Source organism: Phalacrocorax aristotelis, chromosome 3, assembly GCF_949628215.1.
Source record: "Phalacrocorax aristotelis chromosome 3, bGulAri2.1, whole genome shotgun sequence".
Classification (NCBI taxonomy): Eukaryota; Metazoa; Chordata; class Aves; order Suliformes; family Phalacrocoracidae; genus Phalacrocorax; species Phalacrocorax aristotelis.
The window spans coordinates 129,796,331-129,821,136 of NC_134278.1; the positions used below are offsets into that span (position 1 = coordinate 129,796,331).

At 42.4% G+C, this 24,806-nt stretch overlaps 1 protein-coding gene across 5 annotated transcripts in view; it reads left to right on the plus strand.

Moving 5' to 3' along the window:
- RNASET2 (ribonuclease T2) overlaps nt 1–24,806 on the plus strand; it is a 30,546-nt gene that overhangs the window by 840 nt on the left and 4,900 nt on the right. Inside the window, exons 1-9 of one of the 5 annotated variants that reach the window (XM_075089647.1) lie at nt 4,015–4,197; nt 8,423–8,527; nt 11,047–11,113; nt 14,647–14,702; nt 15,631–15,688; nt 16,487–16,557; nt 20,902–21,015; nt 23,501–23,546; nt 23,759–23,833. In XM_075089647.1, coding sequence (XP_074945748.1) covers nt 8,439–8,527; nt 11,047–11,113; nt 14,647–14,702; nt 15,631–15,688; nt 16,487–16,557; nt 20,902–21,015; nt 23,501–23,546; nt 23,759–23,833 — 576 coding nt within the window. In that variant the 5' untranslated portion in view covers nt 4,015–4,197; nt 8,423–8,438. Of the gene's footprint in view, nt 1–4,014; nt 4,198–4,321; nt 4,343–5,647; nt 7,990–8,422; nt 8,528–11,046; nt 11,114–14,646; nt 14,703–15,630; nt 15,689–16,486; nt 16,558–20,901; nt 21,016–23,500; nt 23,547–23,758; nt 23,834–24,806 lie in introns of those variants that run through there. The other 4 variants (XM_075089649.1, XM_075089646.1, XM_075089645.1 and 1 more) reach the window with 4 other exon arrangements.

The window sequence follows — 24,806 nt, forward strand, 5'->3', positions numbered from 1 at the left end:
GTAGGTAATTCCCAAGTCTACCTTTAGAACCTCATTGCAAAAGGTAAGTCAACATTATTTTTACTGTTCATACAGCAATGTAAATGTGACTAACATGTTACTACAGAAAGAAGAAAAAGTGGTTTACATGGGAAACCCAGCATAGCTTTAAAAAGATTCTCTAAAATTAATGATTTGTTAAAAAAAAGCAGTGGTGGCATTGCTACGGGCTCTTAACACAGCTTAAATCAAATTTAAGCTTTCAAAATCATGCATGGGCCAAAGTCTGTTGACTTAAAATTAGGACACAGGAATAGACATACATTCCAAATTCGTGCATCTGCTCAGAGTATTGTAAATGTCTTATTAACGCACAATTAAGAATACAGTCTATCTACCTTTGGCTGTTTGATTTGTGCAACGGGAATAATCAAAGCAAAATAACGCATTGTGTTAGGGAGACAAAATTTGAAAGTCTCTATCTTGACTCTTAAATCCCAGTCCGAATGTAAACTGCTGGAAGCTGGAAAAATGTATTCTTCTGAAGTGCTTCATATAAAATAATTGAAGAAGATGAATCATGCCTCAGATTGGGGTGGTTTTTTTTCAGGCAACACATTTCAGCATATAAACATATGAAAATCTAAGTTGCAACTACATTTGTTCAGAAATTTTTGAGGAAAATGTTATTTTCATGAAAAAATTTAGAAGAAACTTTTAAAATGTTTTGACATTCCCTCAGTTTTCTACCAATTCCTAGTCATGGCATTGTGAGTGTTCATAGGGAGAGATCAGGAGAGAAAAGTCAATACTGAAATAAAAGATCATAGTAATTTTAATGAGAAATTCCCAAAATGAGGTCTATTATTTTTCACTACAATGTTGCTCAGATTTAGGAGTCCAGTTTTGTTCTCAGAATTAATTATATAAAGCATTAAAAATCCAGTTTAACTCTAAGTTGGTGGTTGTGGCTGTAGCTCAGGAGAGCACTTCAGTACCTTTTAGTTTTATCCCAATTCAGAAGAGTATTCTAAGCTTCTTGGCATGTGCTCGTGCCCTAGGATTTGAGTGTGTGGAAATCTGTGGAGCCGCAGCCCCGTAACGCAGGACACGGATATGGGTCAGGTACCGAGTTCCGAGCTGGATGGCCAGCCTGCTGACGGGGGGAATGGCTACAGCAGGCCTCGTATCGGAGTGAGGATGTTGCCACACTTGAGGAAAAGTCAAAGGTCCTAACAGCTCCCGTGGCCTCTATGCATGTTCATGCATGTTAATTTCTTGTCCTTTCATTACGACTTACATGGCAAATTCTTCCTGCCTTACTCCTAACAAACAGGCTCTTCTAGTGTGCATAATTCCACCAAAGTCAGTGGAGGCTACCAGTGGCGTAAAGTCCAGCTCAGACTGACCAAAGTGCCTACACCTTTCTTTTAATATAACCAAGCATCAGAACATACAAGAAATACTAAGGTCCAGGCTGTAATTATTAAGTGAAATCTTGGCACCACTTCACATCTTATAAACATGGATATTTACAAATGCTTGTCAACAATCCCCAGTATTCTGAGTTGTATTAAGATGGACTATCTGCCAATGAAAGCCAAAAGTGGTTTTGCTTCTGTCGTGGTTCAGCCCCGGGCAGCAACTAAACACCCTGCAGCCGCTCACTCCCCTCACCCCTGTGGGATGGGGGAGAGCATCGGAAGAGCAAAAGCAAGAAAACTCATGGGTTGAGATAAGAACAGTTTAATAATTAGAAGAAGATAATAATGATAATAATACCGATCATTATTATTATTATTATAAGAATTATGATAATATAATAAAAAGGAAAAAGGGAAAAAACCAGAAACACAAGCGATACAACTGCTCACCACCTGCTGACTGACACTGGTTATCCCCGAGCCGCGATTGCTGCCAGCCCCCCCAGCCAGCCCCTCCCAGTTAACATACTGGGCATGACCATTACGTGGTACGGAATATCCCTTTGGCCAGTTTGAATCCGCTCTCTTCGCTGTGCCCCCTCCCCTCCCGGCTCCTTGTGCCCCCGGCAGAGCACGGGAGGCTGGAAAAGTCCTTGACTAGCACAAGCTCTGCCCAGCAACAACCAAACCATCGGTGTGTTATCAACACTATTCTCATACTAAGCCCAAAGCACAGCGCTGCACCAGCTGCAGGGAAGAAAATTAACTCTGTCCCGGCTAAACCATGACAGTTTCATAAATTATTATTTGAGAAAGCAGCCTTGTTATAATTGCTTTTATTCTTCAAACAGGTTGCAACAACAGCTGTTCACATTACTGAAGCAATGAATGTCTTAGGAGCAGAACATTCCCTAATCTCACTATAAAAAGGTTGCAAACAGTGAAAGTAGAACTTGGCTTGCTTTCTCATTATAGGGGTAGGCATCTGCACCTGATGCAATGTTTCATTTAAAATTATTGCCTTATTAGCAATTCTCTTGTTTCCAGTACATAGATAAACATTAAATGGAAAGTCTTAAGGAGATAGTTAGCTGAAGTGACTCTCCATTGTCTAGCTTTCTCATATTCCTCAGAAACAATCTCTTTAATAACAGCCCCATTAACATGCACTATTTTGTAATGATATGACATAAAAACATGGCTTCTGCATCCTGACACCTTATGAGCCTACATTGGTTTAGAGCAGCTTTGATTCTCCCTTCAAAACCATCTTAATGGGAAACTTGTCTTTGGGCTTAGTTTTCAGAGAGCGCTAGGTGTTAATTCGGCAGCCTCAGAGCATAAATCCCCACCGCACCTCAGAACAGGGCTAACGTCGGAGCACAAGACCTTGCACGCTCCACGATACACGCAAGTACCGCCCACTCTTTTCATCCCTAGTCTGCAGGCAAAGATGAAATCCAAGGCTGAGAGAATAACTCTTGTGTCCGCCTCTACCGACTCCTCACGGGCAGCGACAGAGACTTCAGTGGCAGGTGGAGCGGTGATGCCCTCAGCAGCAGGACGAGGAGCAGGAGCAGGGCTGAATACAAGGATCTGGAGAACTTCACTATTTTTAACTCTTCAACAAAATCTCTGAAACTTTTGATACCTCTCAGACACCGTCAGAGGCAACAGCAGGTGGATCACTTGTTTCATCCAGCACATTTTCATGTTTCCACAGGAAGGTGGGCAAAGAGATTAGTTTTGTCTCATCCTACTTCGTAGCACAGAAGTGTGTAAGCATAACTAAAAGAACCTTGCCAGTGAATAATAATGTAACTTTGAACAAAGACTTTATTACAGAGACTGTAATTAATCTGCTCAAAACAAATGTTGTTTTGCTTGTGGAGGTAGATCTGCCCACATACTTCTCCAGCATGTTTAAGGAGGATGGTTATGACATATGCCCCCTAGTTCAAAACGAGAGGACAGTAACTAGTAACCACGCTTCTCATTTGTGATCCACACATCAGCAGCGAAAGAGGGGCTGGAATGTGTTTCATGGTTTACCATAGCGCTAACAAAACGTGAACCATGTCCTGCCTGGGATAGTCGTGACTCATCCCTTTGGGTTGTTTCTTCACCAGAAACTTCCCATTGTTTGCAAACACGAGCGTTACCATTTCAAACTTCCCTCCTAATTTTGGAGAAGTTCGCCACAGATGAACGTGTCAGCGTTTCTCCGTTCCGCTTGCTGGGCTTGCTTTAGTCAACAATCTCCTATTTGCTATTTGAGCAGATTACTTAAAACACGGAGTGTCCTTATCGCGCTCCTGAAGACCTCTGTTCTGCACAAACGTTCACTGGGAAATCCAAATAATTAAAACACAGACCGTGCTAACGAAGAGCGAACCAAAACATCCGCACGAGCAAATCCACGCACGGCAACGCTGTCCCCCGCGGCCGCACGGTGCTCCTGCCGGGCCGCCCCCCCGAGCCCCCCGGGCGCCGGGCAGGCGGCGGGACCCCGCCGGGGAGGCGGGCCCGGCCCCGGGCGGCCTCCCCGAGGGGCCGGGGCGGGCGGGGCGGCCCCGCGGGGCGGTGGCCGGGCCGCGGCGCTGCTCCCCACCCCCGCCTCTCCCTCCGCCCGCCTCCGGTCGGAGGTCAGCCCTGCCGGGAGCGCCCCCGCTCTGCCGGTGCTGCGCCTGGCCCGGGAGGGAGGCCGGGGCCGCGGGGGAGCTCCTGCGGAGGAGCGGGCGGAAGGTGAGGCGGGCCGGCGGGTCCCGGGCAGGGCCAGGCAGCCGCGGCCGAGGTGAGGCGAGCTGTGGGCTCTGGGGCGGCGGAGGGCGGGCTGGGAAGGCGCGCTGCTCCGGCGCCCCTGCCGCTCCGCGGGGCTGCGCTGCGGGGCAGGGGCCGTCCGGCCCACCCCGTGTGAGCTGCTTCGCCTCTTGCCCCCGGTGAGGTTACCGACTTGCGCCGAGTCGGGGGGGGGGGGGGGGGGTTGTTGCGGGACTCGCATCGTGGCGGGTTACGCTTCTTTATGCCTTTCGTTCCCTGTGAAGTAAATCGAAAGTCAGCCAAAGAAATCGCAGCGTTTCCCAGAGCGGAGGAAAACCTTTGTGCACTTGTCACCAGCTTCGGTATCCTGCCGTCACTTGCAGGCGTCCTGCTTCGGGTTCTCTGCGATTTCTCTCTTCCGATTTATCAAAATACCCTTGTAATAAAATGCGATGGTTGTTTATCTGGAGCAAGCGCTTTATGGTGTCAGGAAGTTAAATCTTACACCGCTGCGCTAAAAGTAGAGCAGCGCCTTAGTCTTGTGCGTGAGGAAAGCGGGGTGGCGCCGTGCTCGGCTCCTCCGGCGAGCGGGTGGAAGGCCGGCACCGAGCCCCTGCGGGGCCCGCCCGAAAGCCGCTGCTGCGCCCGTCCCGCTTTGCGCTGCGCTTGGTCGGAGAAGCAGGGAGAAAGCGCTGCAGAAAAGCTTGCCGTGTCAGCGGGCGTGAGTATTGCGCCTGAAAATCCGTAGGGTGCTTTTTGTAGTTAGGCAGCGCTCAGGCTTGGGAGGGGCGGTTGGCTGGGAGCGGGCTGTGGAGGTAAAGGTTGCCGGAGTGTCGTTAGAAATGAAATTAATGCTTTCGGTGCGCAGTTTTGTAACTTGGCTGTCTAACTCGTTGTGGCAGAAGTAGCGTGTGCTGCCGTATTTGACATGGCACCAAAACCTTAGGTGTTCCTTTTCGTGCCTTCAGATGCCAGACTAGCTGCCCTAATTCTCCTCTCTGGCTGTCGTTGCCGACATCTGCGTGCGTGCTATGCTGTTAGCTGCGGGGGTCCTCCCTGCTAAAGCTTCAGTGCTTAAGGACATTTGATACAAATGTGGGGTTTATTAGTCGAGCTGGTTATTAAAGGCAGAAAAAGAAAACAAGGCAGTAGAATACAGGTAACTGATCGCTAGCGTACAAAAGAAGCGTGTGCTATGTCGGCAGCCCCCTCAGGATGGTATATTAGAATTCAAATGGTAGTAAATATGTTACAGAAAGATTTCATCACTGTTTATTACAAGTGTTTCCTAGTCGTTGATAAGTTCAGGCGTGTACTTTTGAAACCAGCGTGGAACAATGCTAACACAGCTAAAAGTGACCTTGTCCTGACTCGCTTACAAACACGCACAGAAGTCTTGTCCATTCGTATCCAGGTGTAGCAAACCAAGAGTCATCCCAAAGCTGTTCCTGTCCTTTAGAATGTTAACTGTAGTGACAACGAGCCAATAGCCTAGTTTCAAATAAAGATTTTATGTATCTGTGCATGTTGCATTTTCAGGTTGGAAGTTTTCTTTGTTACGAAGTCCTTTGGAACGTTATGACTTTTTTAATGACTAACTTTCAAAATATGAAATTCCTGTTTCTTCTTATTACAGTAGAATTGGTGTAAGATTTGTTAATCTCTTCTTTCTGTATTTGTGTAATTAGTAATCCAGTGTAATTTTTAGTAAACAGAAGCAATGTCTATTAAAATTGGATCTCCTTCATACATCTTAACTTGTTAATACAGTTTTAAGTTGGATGTGTATTTCCTCAAATGTGCACCATTTGGGTGCTTTTCAGGGGAGATTGATGCACTTTTATCTCCCACCATCAATGTCACAGATGAATAAAAGGTCAATTAGAGTAAATTACTCAATATATCGTGATAGTGACATGACAGCTGCAATACTGGCTTCCAAGCTAAAACCTTGGAGAGAGTTTATGTATTGTTTATCAGTGGAAAAAATGTAATTTGTTAGGTAAAAGTTACAGGTCGGGGGGCTTTCAGATCTGCTCACTGTCTCTGTTGTCCCTACGTTCTGGTTCCAGGGCGCAGAGCAGTGTGGCGAATAAACCAGTGCATACCACTGCTCTGATAGCATTTTTTTGAAGACCTCCTCTGTTTCTGGTTGTTATTTGATCAAACTTAAGAGTGCAATGACAAAGGGAGATAATTGCCTTTATGCTTTTTTGTAACTTAGTCACTGGGAAAAAAATGTTTCTTTGTGGCTGCCATCTCAAGTCATACCGGTTTGCAAAAGAAATGCCATAATGTTGCTGGCTCATTTTCCTTCCATAGTCTACTTCCTTAAGATGTTTTTTCCAGGCGGTTGTACAGTGCAGCTTTTTTTTTTGTCATTGTGACATTATTGTCTTTTAAGTGGTATTTTCTGCTCGCTGAAGAAATACGCTTTCTATAGGTGGGGCAGAATCTTACCTGAACACTCCTTACAGCCCTCAATGTTTTATCTTGGGTAGGTAGTTTATCCTGCAGAAGAATAAAGGCTTGCTTGGTTGGTTATCAGTTGAAAATAACAGTAGATTAAATCATAAACGGGTCTATAAGGTTGAATCTTACATCATTAATTCCTACTGCTCAAGTGATGAGACTTAAGACCACTTTAAATGCGGAACTCTTGGTGTAATCGGTGACCTGGCAGATAATTACTTATTTGTGATTTTTTTGAACGTTACGTGGATCTATCAGTTTCATTAATACAAGATGTGCATCTTGGTTTAGCTAGCTTTTGATCAAGATTAGTTCTACATTATCGATTGCTTTTGTATACAAGTAGCACACTCCGCATTATTTGAAATTTTTTGTGCTCATCTTGCTCGGTGAGTGAAAATCCTTCAGGCCTTTTTAAGGAAACTAGATCAGAAAAGTAACAGTTGCCAATGAAGATTTATCTAGTAATATCTTCTGTTAGGCCAAGCCGTTTACCTTCATAATACGTCCATTGCGAATTAGAAAGGCATTAACATATGAAATAGACTGGTAGCTTAAAGGCTGTAGTTTCTTCGCAATTTAGCAAAACCCTGTACTAAATCTAGCCAGTTAACTGTTAGACCCGTTGCCCAAACCCCTCACCAGTTTAGAAATCTCGACACGTTCTGCAAGCTGGGAGGCAGAACTGCAGGGTAGGACTTTGGCGGGCCTGCAGGCTGGGGCCAGGGCCATGCCATAATGGACTCGTGTTTATAATGAGCCATGGATCAGAATTATGCTGAATTTCCTAAAGTTAGCCGTAATGGCTGATTCAGCAATGTCTTTACTGGTGTTATAAGAAAGGATTAATTTTAAAACCTTCCTAGAAAAAAGGAGATGACTTGTGTAGTGAGGGATCTTTGAAGGGGCACATAGGTTACACGCAGTGGCTTGTAGTGCTTTTTTTTTTTTAGGGTTCTCAAAATGAGAAAATTGGGAAGTAGGTTTGGTGAGGCGTTACTAATTGCATGTAAATACATGCATGTACATCTGTTTCTGGCGTCTAGGAGGTAGCGTTTGAAATGGTGTGAAATGGCTGGCGGATGCAGGAGGCAGCTGGGGTTTTTTGACCTGTGCCAAGTGAAAGTGGTCCTGTTGGTGAAAGTTAAGTTGATTTGGTTTTTTTTTTCTCCTCCCCTGATTTCTAGGGTTCACACGGTAATAGGGAGGCTGTGCATGGTTTCGTAGAGGCTGTCTCAAGTTTATAACAAGAACAGGAACTAATTTGGTTTTAGCAGCAACTTTTTAACATCAGTTTCATAGTCGACTGGCATTTAGAGAGAACGTCATCCTTGGACATCAGAGTTCACTTCCAGTGAGTTTCTGATATCAGCCTTGGTCAATCCAACAAGAATATTCAATATTAAGCTCAAAGTTTCTTTAAGGAATTGCTTTGAGCGTTTGAACTGACCACAAGTAGAGTCTTACGTAACATAAAGTACAGTTGCATAGGAGATTTACGTCTCTGTTATTGGAAAGTGGTTCTGTTGGGACTATGTGCAAGTACAGAAAAAAAAAGGGAACTGTAATCCCATCCTTGATGCCATTAATTTATGAAAATTAGCATACAAGCTGGGGAATCAGGCACAGCCTTAAAAGAGATCCTCACTTTACCCGTGGTTGCAAATCTAGTCTAGAGTTGATATTACCTGCTGTTCCTGAGATAGTTATGTATTTCTGCATGTTAACACTTGCAATTTAGTGCACTGGATAAGTAAGAGAATTCTTCTTTTAACACCTTTTTCCAGCTATTTGATCAACAAAATGAAGCCTGCAAAGCTGCACTATTGGATGCTGGGCTGGTTTTCTGTGGCACTGTGTTGTTTGTGTACTTCGGATAAGTTCACTCAAAGGTAAGTTATGCTTTAAAAAGAAATCTCTGACAGTTCTTTCTTAAGTGCAGAGCAGAATAGTTTTAACTTCTAATGAGTGTACATTTTCTTGTTTTATTATGTGCTATTTTTGGTGTGTTGTTCTTCCCTTAGGTGATTGGTAAAATGAGGCATCTACATCAGCTGGAGGAGTGGGGGTCGTGCCTAAGAAAAGCTTTACATTTATTACTGTGTCAGCATGAAAAAAGAGGGAAGCTTAAATTACATTCATTGCACTTAAAAACTTTGCAATCCTGCTTTAAATTAATCATTTGGACTTGTGATATAGTAATGAAAAAATCAGAAATCATTTTGGAATCTGTAATAAACAACTGGAATCATCCCTATGGTATGAATTGCACCAACTGTTACACTGTATGCTCTTTTAATGTACTTTTTTTTCTTGCTATTTTCTCAGTTCCGATAAGTTTAAATTCCTTTTCATACAGCATCGCAGCTGGGGCTGTATCAATGCCGTGCAGCCTTTTGGTGGCTGTGCTTGGCAAAATCTGAGCTTGAATACCAATGGCCGATGGGGGAACCCGCACCCCAAATCACACACTTCTGTGGTAAAAGCTCAAATTCCTATTGCATTATGTTAGGAAATAAACTTTTCTCTTTCGACGTTTTGGCAAGAGAGTGGCTAAGGGTCCTCAGTTCAGTGCTGAGCTCTGTTATGTGAAGTACCATAGACACCACCACAGCTGAGGTTTCTCAGATCCCAAGGGCTTGGGCTGTGGCAGGGGCTGCTCTAGAGGCACAGTGCTGATCTGCGCCAGGCAGGGTAACTCCGGTCAAAAAAGGGGGAGATAGCCCTGAAGCTGGATAGGTATTGAAAATGGCTTCCCACGGATTCCAGTTCTGAGCTTAAGTTTCTAAAACCTGTTCTATTTAATAACCAAAAATTTCTGACCTATGCTTAGCCGAAAGGCTTGTTCTAGGAGAACTTGTTTTGGCGTGATTGTCATTGCAGAAGTTCAGCTGCTATTTCAAATACAGATGAAAGATAGTGTTTTTCTAAGCAAGGATATTTTTAAAGCAAGGAAACTTAACTGCTCTACAGTACTGGAGAACTCTTCTATTCAGGTTTTCACAGCAGCAGTAAAGACCAGTTAAAAAGTGTTAATAGTTTTCATTGTGGCTATGTCTGATTTGTTCCAGAGCCATTCTGCTAAATTATTTAAAAACCATAGTACAATGTGAATGCTTAAGAGAGAATGTGGCTATTGCAAACTAGCAAAACTATAGGAAAAAATCGAGAAGCGATGTAACATGGGAGCATCCCGGCTGCCTCGGTTTGAGAACAATTAGCTTTCTCTCATATTTTTTCTTTATATAACCTCTGGCAAGCACTAATGAAGAACACATGGCTATTAGCTTCCAGAGAATAACAATTTATTTTGACAGTACTGCACATAGTGCTGTCAATGTGAACAATTTACAGTTGTTTTTGTTGATTTCCCCACTTCCTGTTCTCTTTAATCACTTAGTGTGGCTGCTTGACAGCTAAATATATCTGCTGTAGTGTCTGAAGCAACAGGGGTTTTTTACCAGTTGATCCAGATTAGGGCTGCTCCAAACTGTTGGTAAATGCTTCTGTAGAAGTGACAAAGACATGATCTTGGCTTCCAACACTTTTTGTACAAAATTTTTAAGCCTTCCCCCCCCGCCCCACCTTTGCGCAGGAGTAAGATAGTGCTGATGCCTCTGTGAGTTACGTATCTCTTTATTCTAAGAGGCTTTGAAACACAAGTGCTTTTGTAAAATATATAGCATATTCCTTCTTTAGTTCTTCCTTAGGTAACCTTTAGACTGTGTCACAGTGATTATTTATTAAATGTTTTAAAACTACTCAATTTATAGTAAGCATTTTTAAAATGTAGTGTTTGAATTAAATGTCTATAAAATTATAAAGTCAGCTTTTTTGAGATTTATGGTTTCTACTTTTTATTCTGATTTTTGTTTTGTATCGAAAACGTTGGAGATGTGCAAGTTCAAATTGTATTTCCTGCAGTGTCAACTACACTGCTTGTGGGTGTAGTCTTTCTTTTTTAGAAGAGTTGTTACAGTTCCAAGAATGTTGTATACTTTCTTTTCAGCTAATATACCCATCAAGAAGATTTAGAAGATTCTTAACGTCCTAAACAAAGATATCTATCTTTTCTTTTTTAATTACCATTGTAAAAGCTTGCCAGTAAGCCTTCTCCTAACTATAAAACAGAGCAACATGTTTCTTCCATATTTAAGAAATGGAAGGTATATGGAGATAGGATGCTGGGAGTGGCATCTGTTTAACAGTGTGGGGGTAATGGCAAGTTTCTATGTATCTTGCTCCTATGTGATTTGTTAGCTTGGTCCTGCAGTGTTTGGAGTTCTCAAATATTGCACTAGAAGCTGTAAACAAAAAACAGCTCTAAAATCAATGCGTTACACTAGTATAAGCATCGGGTTGCTTTTCTTAAAATGCTTGTGGAAAAATAGATTTGTCTGTCTTTCTCCAGTGACAACCACCCTCACACCTGGAAAAAGCTGTATCTTGCTCATCATTGGCCAGTGACTGTATGTAAGGTAAGATTTTTGTGTTTCATTCTCTTTTATCCTGACAAAGGTAGCCTTGGACAACAAATCTGTGAAAAGAGGATGAGCAAAGCCCATCAAACATTTAACCTTGCTTATGCCCTTGTATCTTTCTAAAGGCTTTCACTGACCTTGGTGCAACTTTTGCTCCTTCCCCTGCACTCCAGAGTTGCAGTAAACAAAGACAGGATTGTGGTGTGTTACAGATAGAGTAGGACATGCTGTACACTAAGCCTTAGTTGTCTGTTACATATATTGTGATGTCTTGCTAGTTGTAAACTTAATCCTAGACTTTCACCAGACTCTGTAAGGAGACTTGCCTGCCTTGTCTGACTGAAGACAGCAGATTAGTACTTGAACTGTCGGCTGCACAGCAAGTTTTGGCTTCGTAATGTTGGCTCTGGCGTTTTAATAATAAGTCGTCAAATATTGATTCAGTCATGAAAAAGAGAACTCTAAAGCTGTTATGGCAGGTGTCTGAGTATTTCTGTATTTGAGCGGTGGGAACCAAAAATGAACCCAACCTTCTGACATATGTCTGCCAAAAGCACAGCTAAGAGGTGCACTACTTATGTTCCTTTTGCTATGAAATACCTTCTATCATCTGGTAAGTAGAACTTTTTTCCTATGCTGAAAATACTCAAAGGCCTCTTCTCATACAGCTAAGATAAAAATATGTTGTACTTCAAAATGGAAGATGTGATCAGATCTGCTGACACAAGGATGAAGAACCCTGTGGATAATAGAGAAGCTTCAGTTTCTCTTTTAAACTTCAGTGGGCACAGTTCAGCATGCCAGAAATTTGAGCCCAGCTCTTGACGTATGCTGTTTTGGAACAAAAGGAGGTTTTTTCCCTCAATGCCCATGTGAATCATAAGATAACTTTTAATCTATGCTTCCAGCTCCTCTGTGAATAAGGTCTGGTTTAGATGTTTCTGTGCGTCTTTATCTTCTGTAAGGATAAACACATGAAAGATTTTAGCTTATCAGGTCATGCTAGAGACGTGTTCAACAAGGAGTAGATTTGTTTTATCTCCCTCCTCCCAAATTTGTGCAGCGACCTTATAAATTTGGTTCATTCATTGATTGGTTTTACCCCAGGGGGTGGGAGGAAGGAGCAAGGGGAAAAATAATCACAGACTGCTTGGGAGAGAGAAATTGAAGAGGTGAACTCTCTCCACAGTTTCAAAAGCAAGGATTTCTCATAGCAGTTGTGATGTTTCGTTACAAAATAACACTTTAAAATTGATCTTAATTAAACAGATGGTCTACTTAAACAGGATGGTTGAAAGGGAGAGCAGGATTAAATATTCCACTTCCCAGAAGCTGACTTTTTATTTAAACTTGGGGTACCTGTAAGGGATGCGGTAGCACTACCTTCTCCTACGTACAAGCTGCTATACTAAGGGGTTTGTAACTTGGGCAGCTCTACGGGAACGCTTCTGTGAATGATGGTGTTTCACTTTTTGGCATGTCAGAGGTGAAAGGAGCTCCCATGCTTCTGGCAGCTGCTGTTTGTCTGACGCCTTGCTGTTACACATAGACTAATGCCTCTGCTGCAGCATTCCCTCTCAGCATGGTGGGTGCTGTAAAGGCTCCCTGGCACTTTTCTCAGTGGTGTAGACCGTGTATGGTTCATTTGCATTGGTTTGATTAGCAGGTTGCTGTAAAGCAGGAGAAAGCTGTGTTCCCTTTTCAAATTCATCTAGATCTAGAAGGGTTTCTGGGGTCCAGTGCCTACTTGAAAATATACGTTTGTAACCGTTTCAAGTCAACGGTTGCCTGAGGTTGAATTAATCCTTCAGCAACCAGTATATGATAAACAGGAAGGCTGATAAGAAGTGTTTTTGTAGAAGCAGCAGGGGTACCCAGCTTCTCAGATTAGTGTTTGCTCATTTTATGATGTTGTTTTAAAATGAACATTGGAAAAATACTACAGCTAGAATTAAAAAGGAGGGTGAATGAAGCTGGCCAAAGCATGCAAAGTGTGAGCTACTGCATTGTAGGCTGCACTGACCTCTCAGTCCTGCCAGAGCACAGTGTAACGCCAGGAGCCTGATGAAATGTGGAGAAGAAACTGCTAATAAGGTTAGTGCCGTGATAGGGGAGAACTGATGTCAAATTTAAAATACTCTGGGCTTTCCTTTAGCATGCCTGAGAACTGCAGTTAAAGACTCGATAAGGAGCACAATTGCACTGTCCTTGTTACCGCACTCAGCTGAGCAAGCTGGTTAGCTGTCAGGTTATTTTTCAGGGGATGATGCATTAGCTGCTGGCTATTAATTTGCTGTATTTTGGGCTGGACAGCTGAACTCTTTCAGCTGCACAAAGCTTATGTCGCGACAGGAGCAATCCTGTTTAGGCCTTTGCAGCGTGAGTTTGTTGACGATGTTCCTTTCAGGAAAAAAGCTGTTGCTGGGTTAAATTGCATCTATTATTGGTGGCAAGAGAGGAGAGGAAGAAAATGGGCACAGAACAAGAAAGTCTTGCAGAGCTTGCAGTTTTGCTGCCATTGGCCCATGGCGTGTGGAAGGCAATTAGTGAGATTACAGGCCTCTCTCTGCTCTTGTCTACACTCTGCTTTTGCTCTGGCATCACACAAAAGGCATTGTGCCATAATTAAGACAGGATGCAGAGCTGAAAAGGAAAGCTATTATTATGGGGAAAGAAAGTCTGAGGATGTTGGTTTTTAATGGTGAAAAGTGTTTACTAAAAAAGAGCTGTAATTTCTAAGCAGAATAATCAGGGAAAATACAGTAATGGTATTCTGTGGTGTGTGAACATGGATTTCTTGGGTTTTTTTCAGGAATATGTGCTCTGCTCTAAACAATAATTAACGTGTGGGCTATTTCTGCTGCATTATCAAAAGTTTTGACTGGGGGCTTTTTGTTTTGTAGGAATGTATATAGTCTTTCCTCTTCCTTCTGACTCCTTGTCCCTCAAGCCAGAATATTTTAAGAATATATTCTAACCATTTTCCTCGGAATAAGCAACCTATTTAATCTCTTCTTTGTATTTTTCCATTTTAATACGACAACAGAACTACTCCTGGATGCGGAAAGATGGTGGTATGCTTGTCTAATATTTATGTTGGTGTTTTTGATTTTAATGGCTTTGCACTCCTTGAAAAGATCTGATGATGAGAAAAATACAGAGAGCTGCCACCTGGAATAGGATAAATGCAGATTTAGCTCCATTTATTTAGCATGGATTAGGCTACTTTCTGTTGCCTCAGAACCTGTCCTGTGTCGTCTTTGTCTTCTTTATACACTGCCTGTTCAGGATGCCTCCTGGTATTCACCTGAGCCGCTTCAAAATCTTAATGCCAGTTGGTCTCTGTTAAGTGGCACATGATCCATGACAGCTTCAAGTAACTGGAGTTCACCAGTTCCTGATGTGGGCAAGCAAAAGTTGTCATGTCTCACTAGGGTCTTGGACCACCAGTGAATTAACTTTTATTTTTTCCTCTAAACCATTTTCCCTGGACACATGTAACAAATGTTCTCTGGTTTTGTTTTCCACAGATGAATGCTAATGATTGTAAAGACCCTCCTGATTACTGGACAATCCATGGACTGTGGTATGATCATAGAGTGTTTTTATTTCAGCCTGGAAAGGAAAAATCAAGTTTTGTACCAGGATGCTTAGTGGTGGGGGTTTTTTTGAGGGCTTAATCCGTCTGGTTTTATGATTCCTTGAAACAAAAGCCTTCATTTTTTTTTGGAAATCAAAACACTATTGTTTGATATAAAACTGAAGTACACTTCTGTACCTCGTGACTTGCTGAGCTCCTGAAATCCTCTTGCCACGTGAACGTTTTATTTATGCATCTCCTTGTAAGATCAGTAATGTTCTCAGACAGAAGGGGAAGTATAGTTTCCTTTTTTTTTTTTCCTTTTTTACTCCCTGAGTACCCAGAATTTGTTAATGTCTTGTGACTGCTTGTGGCTTTAAGTATCTTAACTCAGCACAAGTATTGCAAAAGTACAGGAGAGACTAATTTGCTTCAAAGGAATCAACTCACTGGAATTGGGGCCGATGGCAGCAAGTCAAGGTTTTCCTGACAAATACAGGGAAGAATTCAGTGCAGGAGTTTAAGCTTTGCGTCCGGGAAAGGCGAACAGCATTATGTCTAGGTTCCCAGTGAGCGTCTTGGCGATACTTGCAGAACCATCACTTGGTGCAGTTGTTGAGGAGGTCAGTGTCATTACTGACATCATGTGCAAGACGATTCCATATTATTTATTCCCCCTGTTTGTCTTTTACACAGAGTGAGAGGGGCTGGAGGAAGTAGTGAAGAGCCTCTGCATCGGAAATGTTTTGACCATAATTAACGTCTTTAAGTTTTACTTCTAAAACACTGTAGATGCTGATGGGTTACTTACATTTTTAAATAAAGTCCCCAGCTATAATGTTGCATATTTAAAATTCAGGCTAATGTAGAATAGAACACTAGTAGTTACCATTAGTGAGTTAGATTTTTTTTCACTTTTATTTTGCTTCCCTAGGCCTGACAAAACTGAAGAGTGTAACAGGACGTGGCATTTCAATGTCACCGAGATTAAGGTATTTATTTAAAACAAAAACAGTCATCCCAAGCAGAGCTGAGTGTAATTAATTTTGCACATCCTATATGCAAAATCTGTAGCTTATAATGTATCACTCTTGATGTTTGTCGACAGGTATGTGCTTTTAATGACTCCACAAATTCATTAGGTGCTTCTGGTACTACCTGAAGTTGCAGTGCTTGTGATCATTAGCAGCTCTTCCTACTTTTTGTAGGCATGTGGTTTGACTCGTTCAGCCACATCCTCCTTAAAAAAATCTAGAGAACAAAGCAGTGGCAAAAAGTACCTGTGAAAAGGAGGTACAGTCAGTCCATGTTCTCTCTTCCATTTTCTACTGCAAAGCCAGAACACAGAAAATATGAGTTCAGAGTACATTTTACTGTGCGTTTTCTCCCAGGGCATTAGCACTTCTTTCTTTTAAATTAAAAAAAAAAAAATCCATATTTCCTTCAAAGGCATTGTAAATGGGCAATAGGAGGCTTGAGCCAACAAGTGTGAAAAGCTGCATGATTGAGCAACTTCTGCAGGGACAGCTGACGGAAAATCTTACTTTGAGGCAGTGTGTCAGTATGAGTACACTCAGATATTTAGATAGTTGCACCTACCTGTTACCTCCAACAAGAGCATTTTCAGAATATTGGGGAAAAAGACCTTTTCCTTTTCTGCAAGTAAATGTTTCAGTTGAGGATGTTGAAAGATGAGGCTTCAGTTTTAGAAAATGTATCAATGTATGTAAACTGTGTAAGAAACAGCTTTTCAACCCTGTAGCTGCATTTATTAACTGTGGTATTTTTAGGATCTTCTGTCAGACATGAGACGTTATTGGCCTGATGTGCTTCATTCGTCTCCGAATCGCACCCAGTTCTGGTGAGTACAAAAAAAACCCCTATAAATTATTTTGGATATTATTTTATATAAAAATCCGAGTTAGTAGTTCTTCAGGTGAGAAGTTGTGCATGAGAAGCAGCGTCCAGGAGGCCGCTGAAAGCAGTGTATTTTATAGGATTTGTTTACAAAATCTGTTTTCCTGTTAGAGCACCTGCAAAATGCACCTGTTGAAGAGAGGGCTATGGCAGAGGTTTTGGAGAAATGAAACAGAAAGAGAGAGAATGTGTTTCCTCCCTTTGCTGCTGTTGACACATTAAATCTGAATAGCAGTAGCACTCCTGGGGTGTCACAGCTAGCTGCAGGAGCTGCTTCCAGGCCTCTTTTCATAGCTAGCTTCACTGTGTTGCTGGCTTTGAGAGACCTTTCTTTTTGGGCTTTCTCACTGAGGAGGAAATGGAAAAATAGGATGCATTGGACCATCCTAGCCACTTGTCTCAGAATTCCCAGTAAGATCCCGTTGTAGGTACCCCTTAAGTTAAAACACTGTGTTTACTTCAAAATTAAAAAAAAAAATCCCAAACCAAAAAACAACGCTCTGTGGTGTAAAAGTCCCGATACAGCAGAAATAAGAATCTGAAAGTAAAACTAACTATTCACAATTTTCATATTAATTGGGTAAAGAGCATGAGCAGTGACCAGCCAAATGGATATTGAATATCGTAGCATATCACATCAGGGTTTTTCCAAGACTGCTATAATTGTGTAGTATGTTTCTTCCTGGCTTTACCTCTAGCTGTAGCACTGGCTTAAAAGGGGAGGTAAGAAATCTTCCGGGCAATTTTAGGATGGCTGCGGGTGCTTCTGTAAGGGTAATTGCACTTCTTTGTTTACCTTGTGAGCTTACGAACTGTGATTGCCAGTTATGTGTGCTTTGCATTTCAAAATTTACTAACTGAAACCATCCCTTTTATAGTAGTTAATAATTTTTTGGACCAAATAAAAATTTCTAGACCAAGAGAATTCCCTTCAGGATTGGTTTATGCATATGATACAGAAGAATGAATCAGTGTTTAGCCCGTGGGACAGCTGGGTGTCCCTAATTGGCTCCATTTTGTGGGCAGCACTTGGAGCTGTGCTTTACAGACCTTTGTTCCTACCCTAATAATGAGCCAGTGTTCCAGATGGATGGTTTCTATAATCCTTGGACCCACCTGATATGCTCCTGACTTTCCGTCACATCTCCGTGACTTTGTGGTTGGGGGAACTGTGTCCTTGTACATAACGGGAAGCAAAATCTCCCTGAGGTTCAGCTTCCTTTCCACACTGCTGAGCTGTACCAATTCCATTCCTTTGCATTTCTGCAGCCCCCAAGACTTCACTTGTAGGCCTGAGCTTTGAGGTATACAAGTGTAGCATTGATTCTTAGCAGCACCATAGAGAAGATAGTGGAGAAGGACAAGTTATATAGTGGAACCGAATCTAGTGCTGTAAGCCCCACTCCTGTGCGCCTGCCAAAGTACTTGTGTCCTGCAAGGAGGAAAAAATGTTCCGCAAAGTTCTTGCCAGCCAGTGTAGGTGCCCTGTGCTACTGCCACAAGAGGTACAGAAGGGTGGGTGGCCTTCACGAATACAGGCAGCTATGTTTTGTATCCTCGTGCCACCCAGCTGCGAACTGAGGCTCAAGGAGAATTATCTTGTCTCGTTGTGGTCTAGGTGAAGGGTAATGTGTCTCAGCGAATAGCATTGAGGCGTTAATTCTTTTGATTTCTAAAGAGATTATTTTATGCTATTCCCTGGTATTTTCAGCTCCTTCATTTCCGAACTGCTTCAGTTGGCATTTAAATGGAAGAGGTGAAGGTGAAATTTCATATGCCTGTGCCGAATGGTCAGAATTAGCTATCTGCATCCGTAGTTTTTCTCACGTGGCCGTGCTGCAAAATAAAGTAACACTGTCAAGAGTGTCATCTTAAAGTTCCAGTAATTGATTTATAGTGACTCTGAAGTAGCTCTCCATTCTAGAAGCTCATGGGACTGATTAAAAAACTTGGGCCTGGGTATTTTTGGCTTGCTGCAGCTGATGATGCACGGGCACTGTCTGCACGTAGCTCTGTGTATGTTCACTCGGGATCCCTGCAGCGCCATATGCTGGGCCCTGTGATCAGTGCAAACTGGACCAAACCACTCCAACAGCAGTTCCATGCTGGCAATAATATGCTTCTCGACCACCATCAGACCTTTGGCCCTCTATTTCTGCCTCCTTTGTAGAAACAGCAAGACACCTAAGTACAAGTACTACTCAAACCCTTCAAAAGACAGGCAAAACACTTTGCCGTTAGTTTTACGTACATGCACGTGTATATTCTCTAAAGAAAAATTGTCATTCTACATGCAAAACCTTGCCTCCAGCTTATTGCTGTTCCAGTAGCCCTTTGAATTTGAGAATTGTCTGCTTCTGGGCCAAGCTAACCGCTCAATATCTCTTGCTAAATTTACCCTTAAAAGAGTTTCCATTTTCTTTACAACTGTGGCCTCTTTTCTCATCAGTAATTTCAAATCCCTTGTTGGGAAATCTGCTCTTTGGCCCCTGTAAAGTGGACTCCTCCAGGCAGTATACAATTCACTTGACATGCAGTCGAGCTGAGTGTTACAGCCAAGATGAGAGCTCTCTACAAGGCTTAAATTTGGGAATGTATAGTGAAAATCATCTCCCCTGCCTCAGATTTCTTGACGCCACAGTTGCTGTATTCGTCCTCTGTTCAGAGGAGTGTACAAATTTCTCTAGATACAAACATAACTTCTTTTAAAGTTTTCATTCCTTAAGAAAAATCTGAATTTTTTAGTATGAATGGACCATTGAAAGGCAGGCTTTCAAGTGAATAGTAGTTGTCCTTGTGCTTCTTCGCTTTCCAGTGAGGTACTTCAGGCATCATAAGGTCAGGGAATGCTGTGGTAGTGGCAGGAATTTGTGATTAGATCACTTTTTTTGTGTACATCTGCTGAATTGACTGCTATTAATATAAGCAGCTTGTGAAAATTTGAAAAGAAAGGAATAATAAAGAAGACCCCTTCCCCCCCACCCCCAAATCTACAGGTGGTCTTATTAAAGATTATGCTATTTAGTCTTTCAGTAGACTTTAGAACGGATATAAATTTATTTTGATCTTTGCCCCATTTTTTGTCCTTTTTGAGTTTGTCTGCCATAAAATTGCAAGAACTGCTTTCTTTTGCACTCTGTTCCATGGTATTAGAAGACCTGATGGTTTAACAGAAGCAAGACTTGAGAGCAGGCCAATGAAAGTACTGCCACAGGGCAAAGTAAAAGTTGAGGCAAGAGTCTTGTCTTAGCAGCCTGTGCGGTTTCGCCGTTCCACCCAAAATAAGGGTTAGCCTCTTCAGTTCTGAAAGATTTTTAGTGCTTTCAAAGTACATTTGACATAAAAGGCTCCACTAAAACTTAGACAAAGTTTAGAAGTATTAATTTTCTATGCAAATTCTTCCCGTTCTGACCTCCAGACATGTCTGTAATAGACGGACAGACCTTTGTACCATAGGAGCACGATACATGTTCACTTCATAAATGCCTTCATTTAATTATTTCAAAAGCAAGCTGATTCAAAGGAGACAGCTAAAAAACCCAAACACCTGAACTGTTTGGGCTAACTTAATCTAAAGAAACACCCGAACAGCACTTTGGGCTCAGTCAGGTTTTGTCACGCTCTTGCGACAAAGTTCCCTTAGTCAGCTTTTCTCCTCCCCTTCAATGTCCAGTCTTAGAAAGGTAGTTGATGGTGGGGGGGAGGGTGGGGAGAGAGGAGTATTATCCCTTTGGTGCAATAGCACATGAAGGGCTGAGCTATAAATGACTTTTGCCCAAATTCATATACGTAATTTCTAGGAAAACATAACACTGATTCTGAATGTCCCGGGTCCATACTAATATCACAACCATTAGACCGTCCTCTCCTTTATCTTCTACAGCTCTTACATTAATCTAAAAAGTCTCTCTCGTGCCGATGCCAATATTAAGGCCAACTGATTTATATATTTTTAACATGAGTTATTGTCTGAAAGAATTTTCCCTCAGTCTGATGTTACAAACCGTAATGAGGGACTTGGGCTTCTTCCTTACTCTCCTGGTAGGTCCAAAATCTCTCGGTAAATGATTCTACTAAAAAAATATATAGAAGTTGCTGTAATTGAAATGGTGGGAGTGGTCTTTCTTGGGTTTGCTTTTCGCACGTGCAGTATTTTTTGGGTGCAGCGTCTTACTTCACACATGTAGCCTTTCAGGTACTTGATTTAAGTATATTGGCTAGCTTGTGCAGCACATATATATCTGCAAATAATGTTTTCTGGAACTTAAATTTTGCTTTTCTCCTATAGGAAACATGAGTGGGAGAAACATGGCACTTGTGCAGCCACGCTTCAGGTCCTTAATTCTCAGAAGAAATACTTTGGTAAAGCCTTAGAACTCTACCAGCACGTTGATCTTAACAGGTATGTAAATGAACTCGGTAATCTGCCTCTTATTTCAAGAAGTTTGTGAACGTTTCAAATCTGGCCTAATAAAACAAGGTCTAAAAATCTGATGGCAGAGGGGAAATGAGTATTAGCATAAAGCAGTTTTTAGTTCTGGAGTTGAGAGGAAGGGTTGTTTGCTCTGAAAAGCATGTCTCTGGTCACTTCGGAGTCTGGTAAGCCAGCAGCGTTCTTCACGGCATCATTTTAGACAATGTGAACCAGTAAATTTTGAGAAGCTCTATCAGCTATATCTTGCTACCAAAAGCTGTGGTACCTGCAAACTTCTAAATCAAGTGACAAAAACCCCCAAACTTCTGAGTCGTACTGAGGCTCAGACACTTGTTTTTAGAAAAGAGGGTGGTCTGCTCAGAGGAGAGGACAAGCTGCAGACAGAATCCTGCAGAACATCCTGGGAAAGGGCTGAGAGGTTACAGCAAGAGAGGATGTCCTGAAGGGTGGTGGTCAGTCACCGCAGGCGGCCCTCTGCTGTCCTTTCAAGCAACCCTGACGTGACACTCTTGCTTTGTCCTAGGGGCTGATTCCTCCTCATGGTTCCAAAGCACTGGCCATTCCACATCCAAAATCTTGATGGGAATCCCCCCACTTCCCTGGGGAGATTATCCCACAGTGAGGACAGTCACCACTGGAATAATCTCCCCAGGGAAGGGGTTGGCTTGGCCACGTTGGGCACCTTCAAGAGTCGGCTGGACAGGGCGCTGGGCCGTCTTGTCTGGGGTGGGCTCTTCCCAGAAAGGTTGGGCTAGATGATACCTGAGGTCCCTTCCAGCCTGGGGTTCTGTGAATTCTGTAGCTTGTCCAAGCACTGCATGTACATGTTCTGGCTGCAGGTGAATGCCAGAAAGCCAAAGTCCTCTCCTGATCAGTGCTTGGTATGGGTGGGAGAATGTTTGACTCGGATTTGTTGACCATGAATTGTCTCTTTGTATAACACGACAGTATCTGAGAGAGGAAATAAGTTCTTTTGCATCTAGAAATATATCTTTTAAAAAAAAAATCTTGTTCATGTTCTGTCAGTGTCTTGTCCAAGCAGTCTCCTAACAAAGTCTCATTCACTTCGCACATGCACAAAGGAAATACGTCTTTCTCCCACCGCCAGTCCTATTTTTGTAGGTGTCTTGTAAAACTTAGATTTTTCTAGGCACAGGGCTTAAAAGCGTGTCATATGTAGTGTTAAAATGAATAACATCTAAGTCAATTGCCTAAAAGCTGTGATGGTGTGACTAAAACACTTTACATATGGCACAGTGACTGATTATGTGACTATATCAGCATGTGTAACACCAAAAAAGAAGTGAGACTGAAATATGTTGAAATTAATTGCTCAGAGCATATTCTCCACTGTAAGAATTAACATAGTTAAATGAATCTTTACTGAAAAGAATAAAGACCACTAATGTTCTCATTATACTTCATTTATACTTGAATGAGAAAAAGTAGTGTTAGTGATTAAAAGATTGTTTCCAAAAAAAGAATTATTAAAAAGAAGGCATCATGCAGGCTCCTGTAAGAATAACAGAATGTAATCTATTTTATTGGCCTCCTTATGTCCGGTGTCAAATAACTATGACAAACAGCTAGACCTTCAGTCGACAGGTTTAAATCTCCCCTGTGCAGAACCTGACCTTGGAAGGGTTCAGCATTACCAGCGTTCATGCATTAAATCCTGCAAGACGCTGAACATTCCCACCCCTTACAGAAGAAGCTGGGACATAGAGACTCTGCACCTATTGGGTCCTGAGTCTTGTTGTCAGCTTGGAATTGTGGACTTCCCTCAGGACTGAATCTAAAGGAAGGGGAATATAGGCTAGAGGTTCTTGGGAGTTACCTTGTTTCTCTTATGTGAACAACCCTTCCTCTTCAAAAACAGATTCATTAGGACACATTTCTGCCCTGACGTTGATGTTGATCCAGCTCTGTGCACCACGTCCCTCTCCCGGTGTGCGGTGCACCTCCTACCCCAGCAAGCCAGCCCTGTGTTAGAACATGAGGGTGCCTAGAGCAGCCTCATAAGCCTGTGTCCGTTCCCTCCTGGTGGCCAGAGCACAGGGGTATGGCTCAAGGCAGGGGTGAGGAGGCAATTAAACTGCATGCCCTACCTGGCACTCGAGGGAGCATTCTGACGGTCCAGCAAATAACAATAATATTGCCCCTACCCCTAGCTGTGACGGAAGACTTGACTCTCCTAAGACTTGACTGTCCCATCTCCTCGGATTAAGGTGGGGGAGAGGGTTCTTCCTGACCCTGCCGAGTTGGATGGGAAGTGGCCTTTCAGAAAAGGGGAGCCTTTCCTAGGCCTGCCAGAGGACGGAGGACAAGTTTCCCTTGCGCCCCATTGCTGTAACGCTTGCCGAGTTCTCACTAAGATTATCTGTTTATCTAAAGATTACAAAGAATTGTTTGCGTACAGAAACCGTGGAAAAATGTTTTATCTTTGTTTCAGTTGTCTCCTGAAAGCTGGGATAAAGCCAAGCAGTTCGTATTACCAGGTAAGAGGCAATCTTTTATAAAACAAAATCTTGTACGTGTATTTTTTCAGCAGGAGTCAAGTAATTTCTAGAGAATAAGTGATCTTTTTTTAATTATATATTTCTTCAAGGTTGTGCTTTATCTAAACTTTTTTGTGAACTTAACAAGTGTGGGAGCTGTTGGAAGATGCACTTGTGACTTATATAAATTAATAAGCTTTTTAATTTTTCAGATGACTGCCATAAAGGAAGCTCTTACAAAATTTTATGGTGTAACGCCAAAGATCCAATGTCTTCTTCCAGAAGAGGTAAAAACTTCAAATAAACGCATGCTCGCCAAACCCCCAAAGCCAAAAATCAAACAGAAAACCAACCAAACAAAAACCAATTTTTAAAATTAATTTTCAAGAGCACTTTTTTTAATCACAAAACAAAAGCAAAAATAGAGTGAAAAATCTTCAGCATGGTGAAAGTTAGGTCTGGGTGTTCCTTGTGTGTAGAGCTCTTTGCAGATTAGATACTGCTTGATTCTTGGAGTTGAGTTCATAAGCACATTGTGTACATACTGGCACCACCGAGTTCAGCTCATGCTACTCTTGCCACAGCCTTTTCTTAATGCATTAATATTGTTAGTGGGGGAAGTGTCCATTCTTTCCCTAGTAACTTTGCTGTTAGTATACTAACCCAGAAAATGGAGCACTGGGTTTTAAAGGTCTCTATCTTAAAACCCCAGAATCCCAGGCTGGAAGGGACCTCAGGGATCATCTAGTCCAACCTTTCTGGGAAGAGCACAGATTTGAACCCACATCTCTTGTGTGAATGCTCTGTCCACTACGCTAGAGGTATTGCTGTAGCTGAGTACTTCCCACTCCTCCTGCTAAAGCTTAAGCGCCATTTAGCAAATCACTGGAAGCAACAAGAGCGAGCTGAACGGAGCCAGTGACTGTCAGCCTCGGCAAGGGTACTGCCTGTTAACAGCAGTCTTCCCTTCACTGGGCCTGGCTCACGTGTTCTGCATGGAGACATTACTCAATGGGCAGAATCCTTCAGAAATAAAGCTGCTCAGAACCTAAAGAGGTATAAAAAGGCATTTTGAGCCTCATCGTGGTTCACGATGACTATAGTCTTTCCTTTCAAACCAACAGTGTCTAAAATTTCCATTTTTTTCTACTTTTCCTTGCCAACGATTGTACTGTGAATCGCGATGCAGTAGAGAACGTGGTACACGGAGACAGTGGGCTGTAGCATAAAATGCAGGTCACCGTACCTGAACCAAAATGC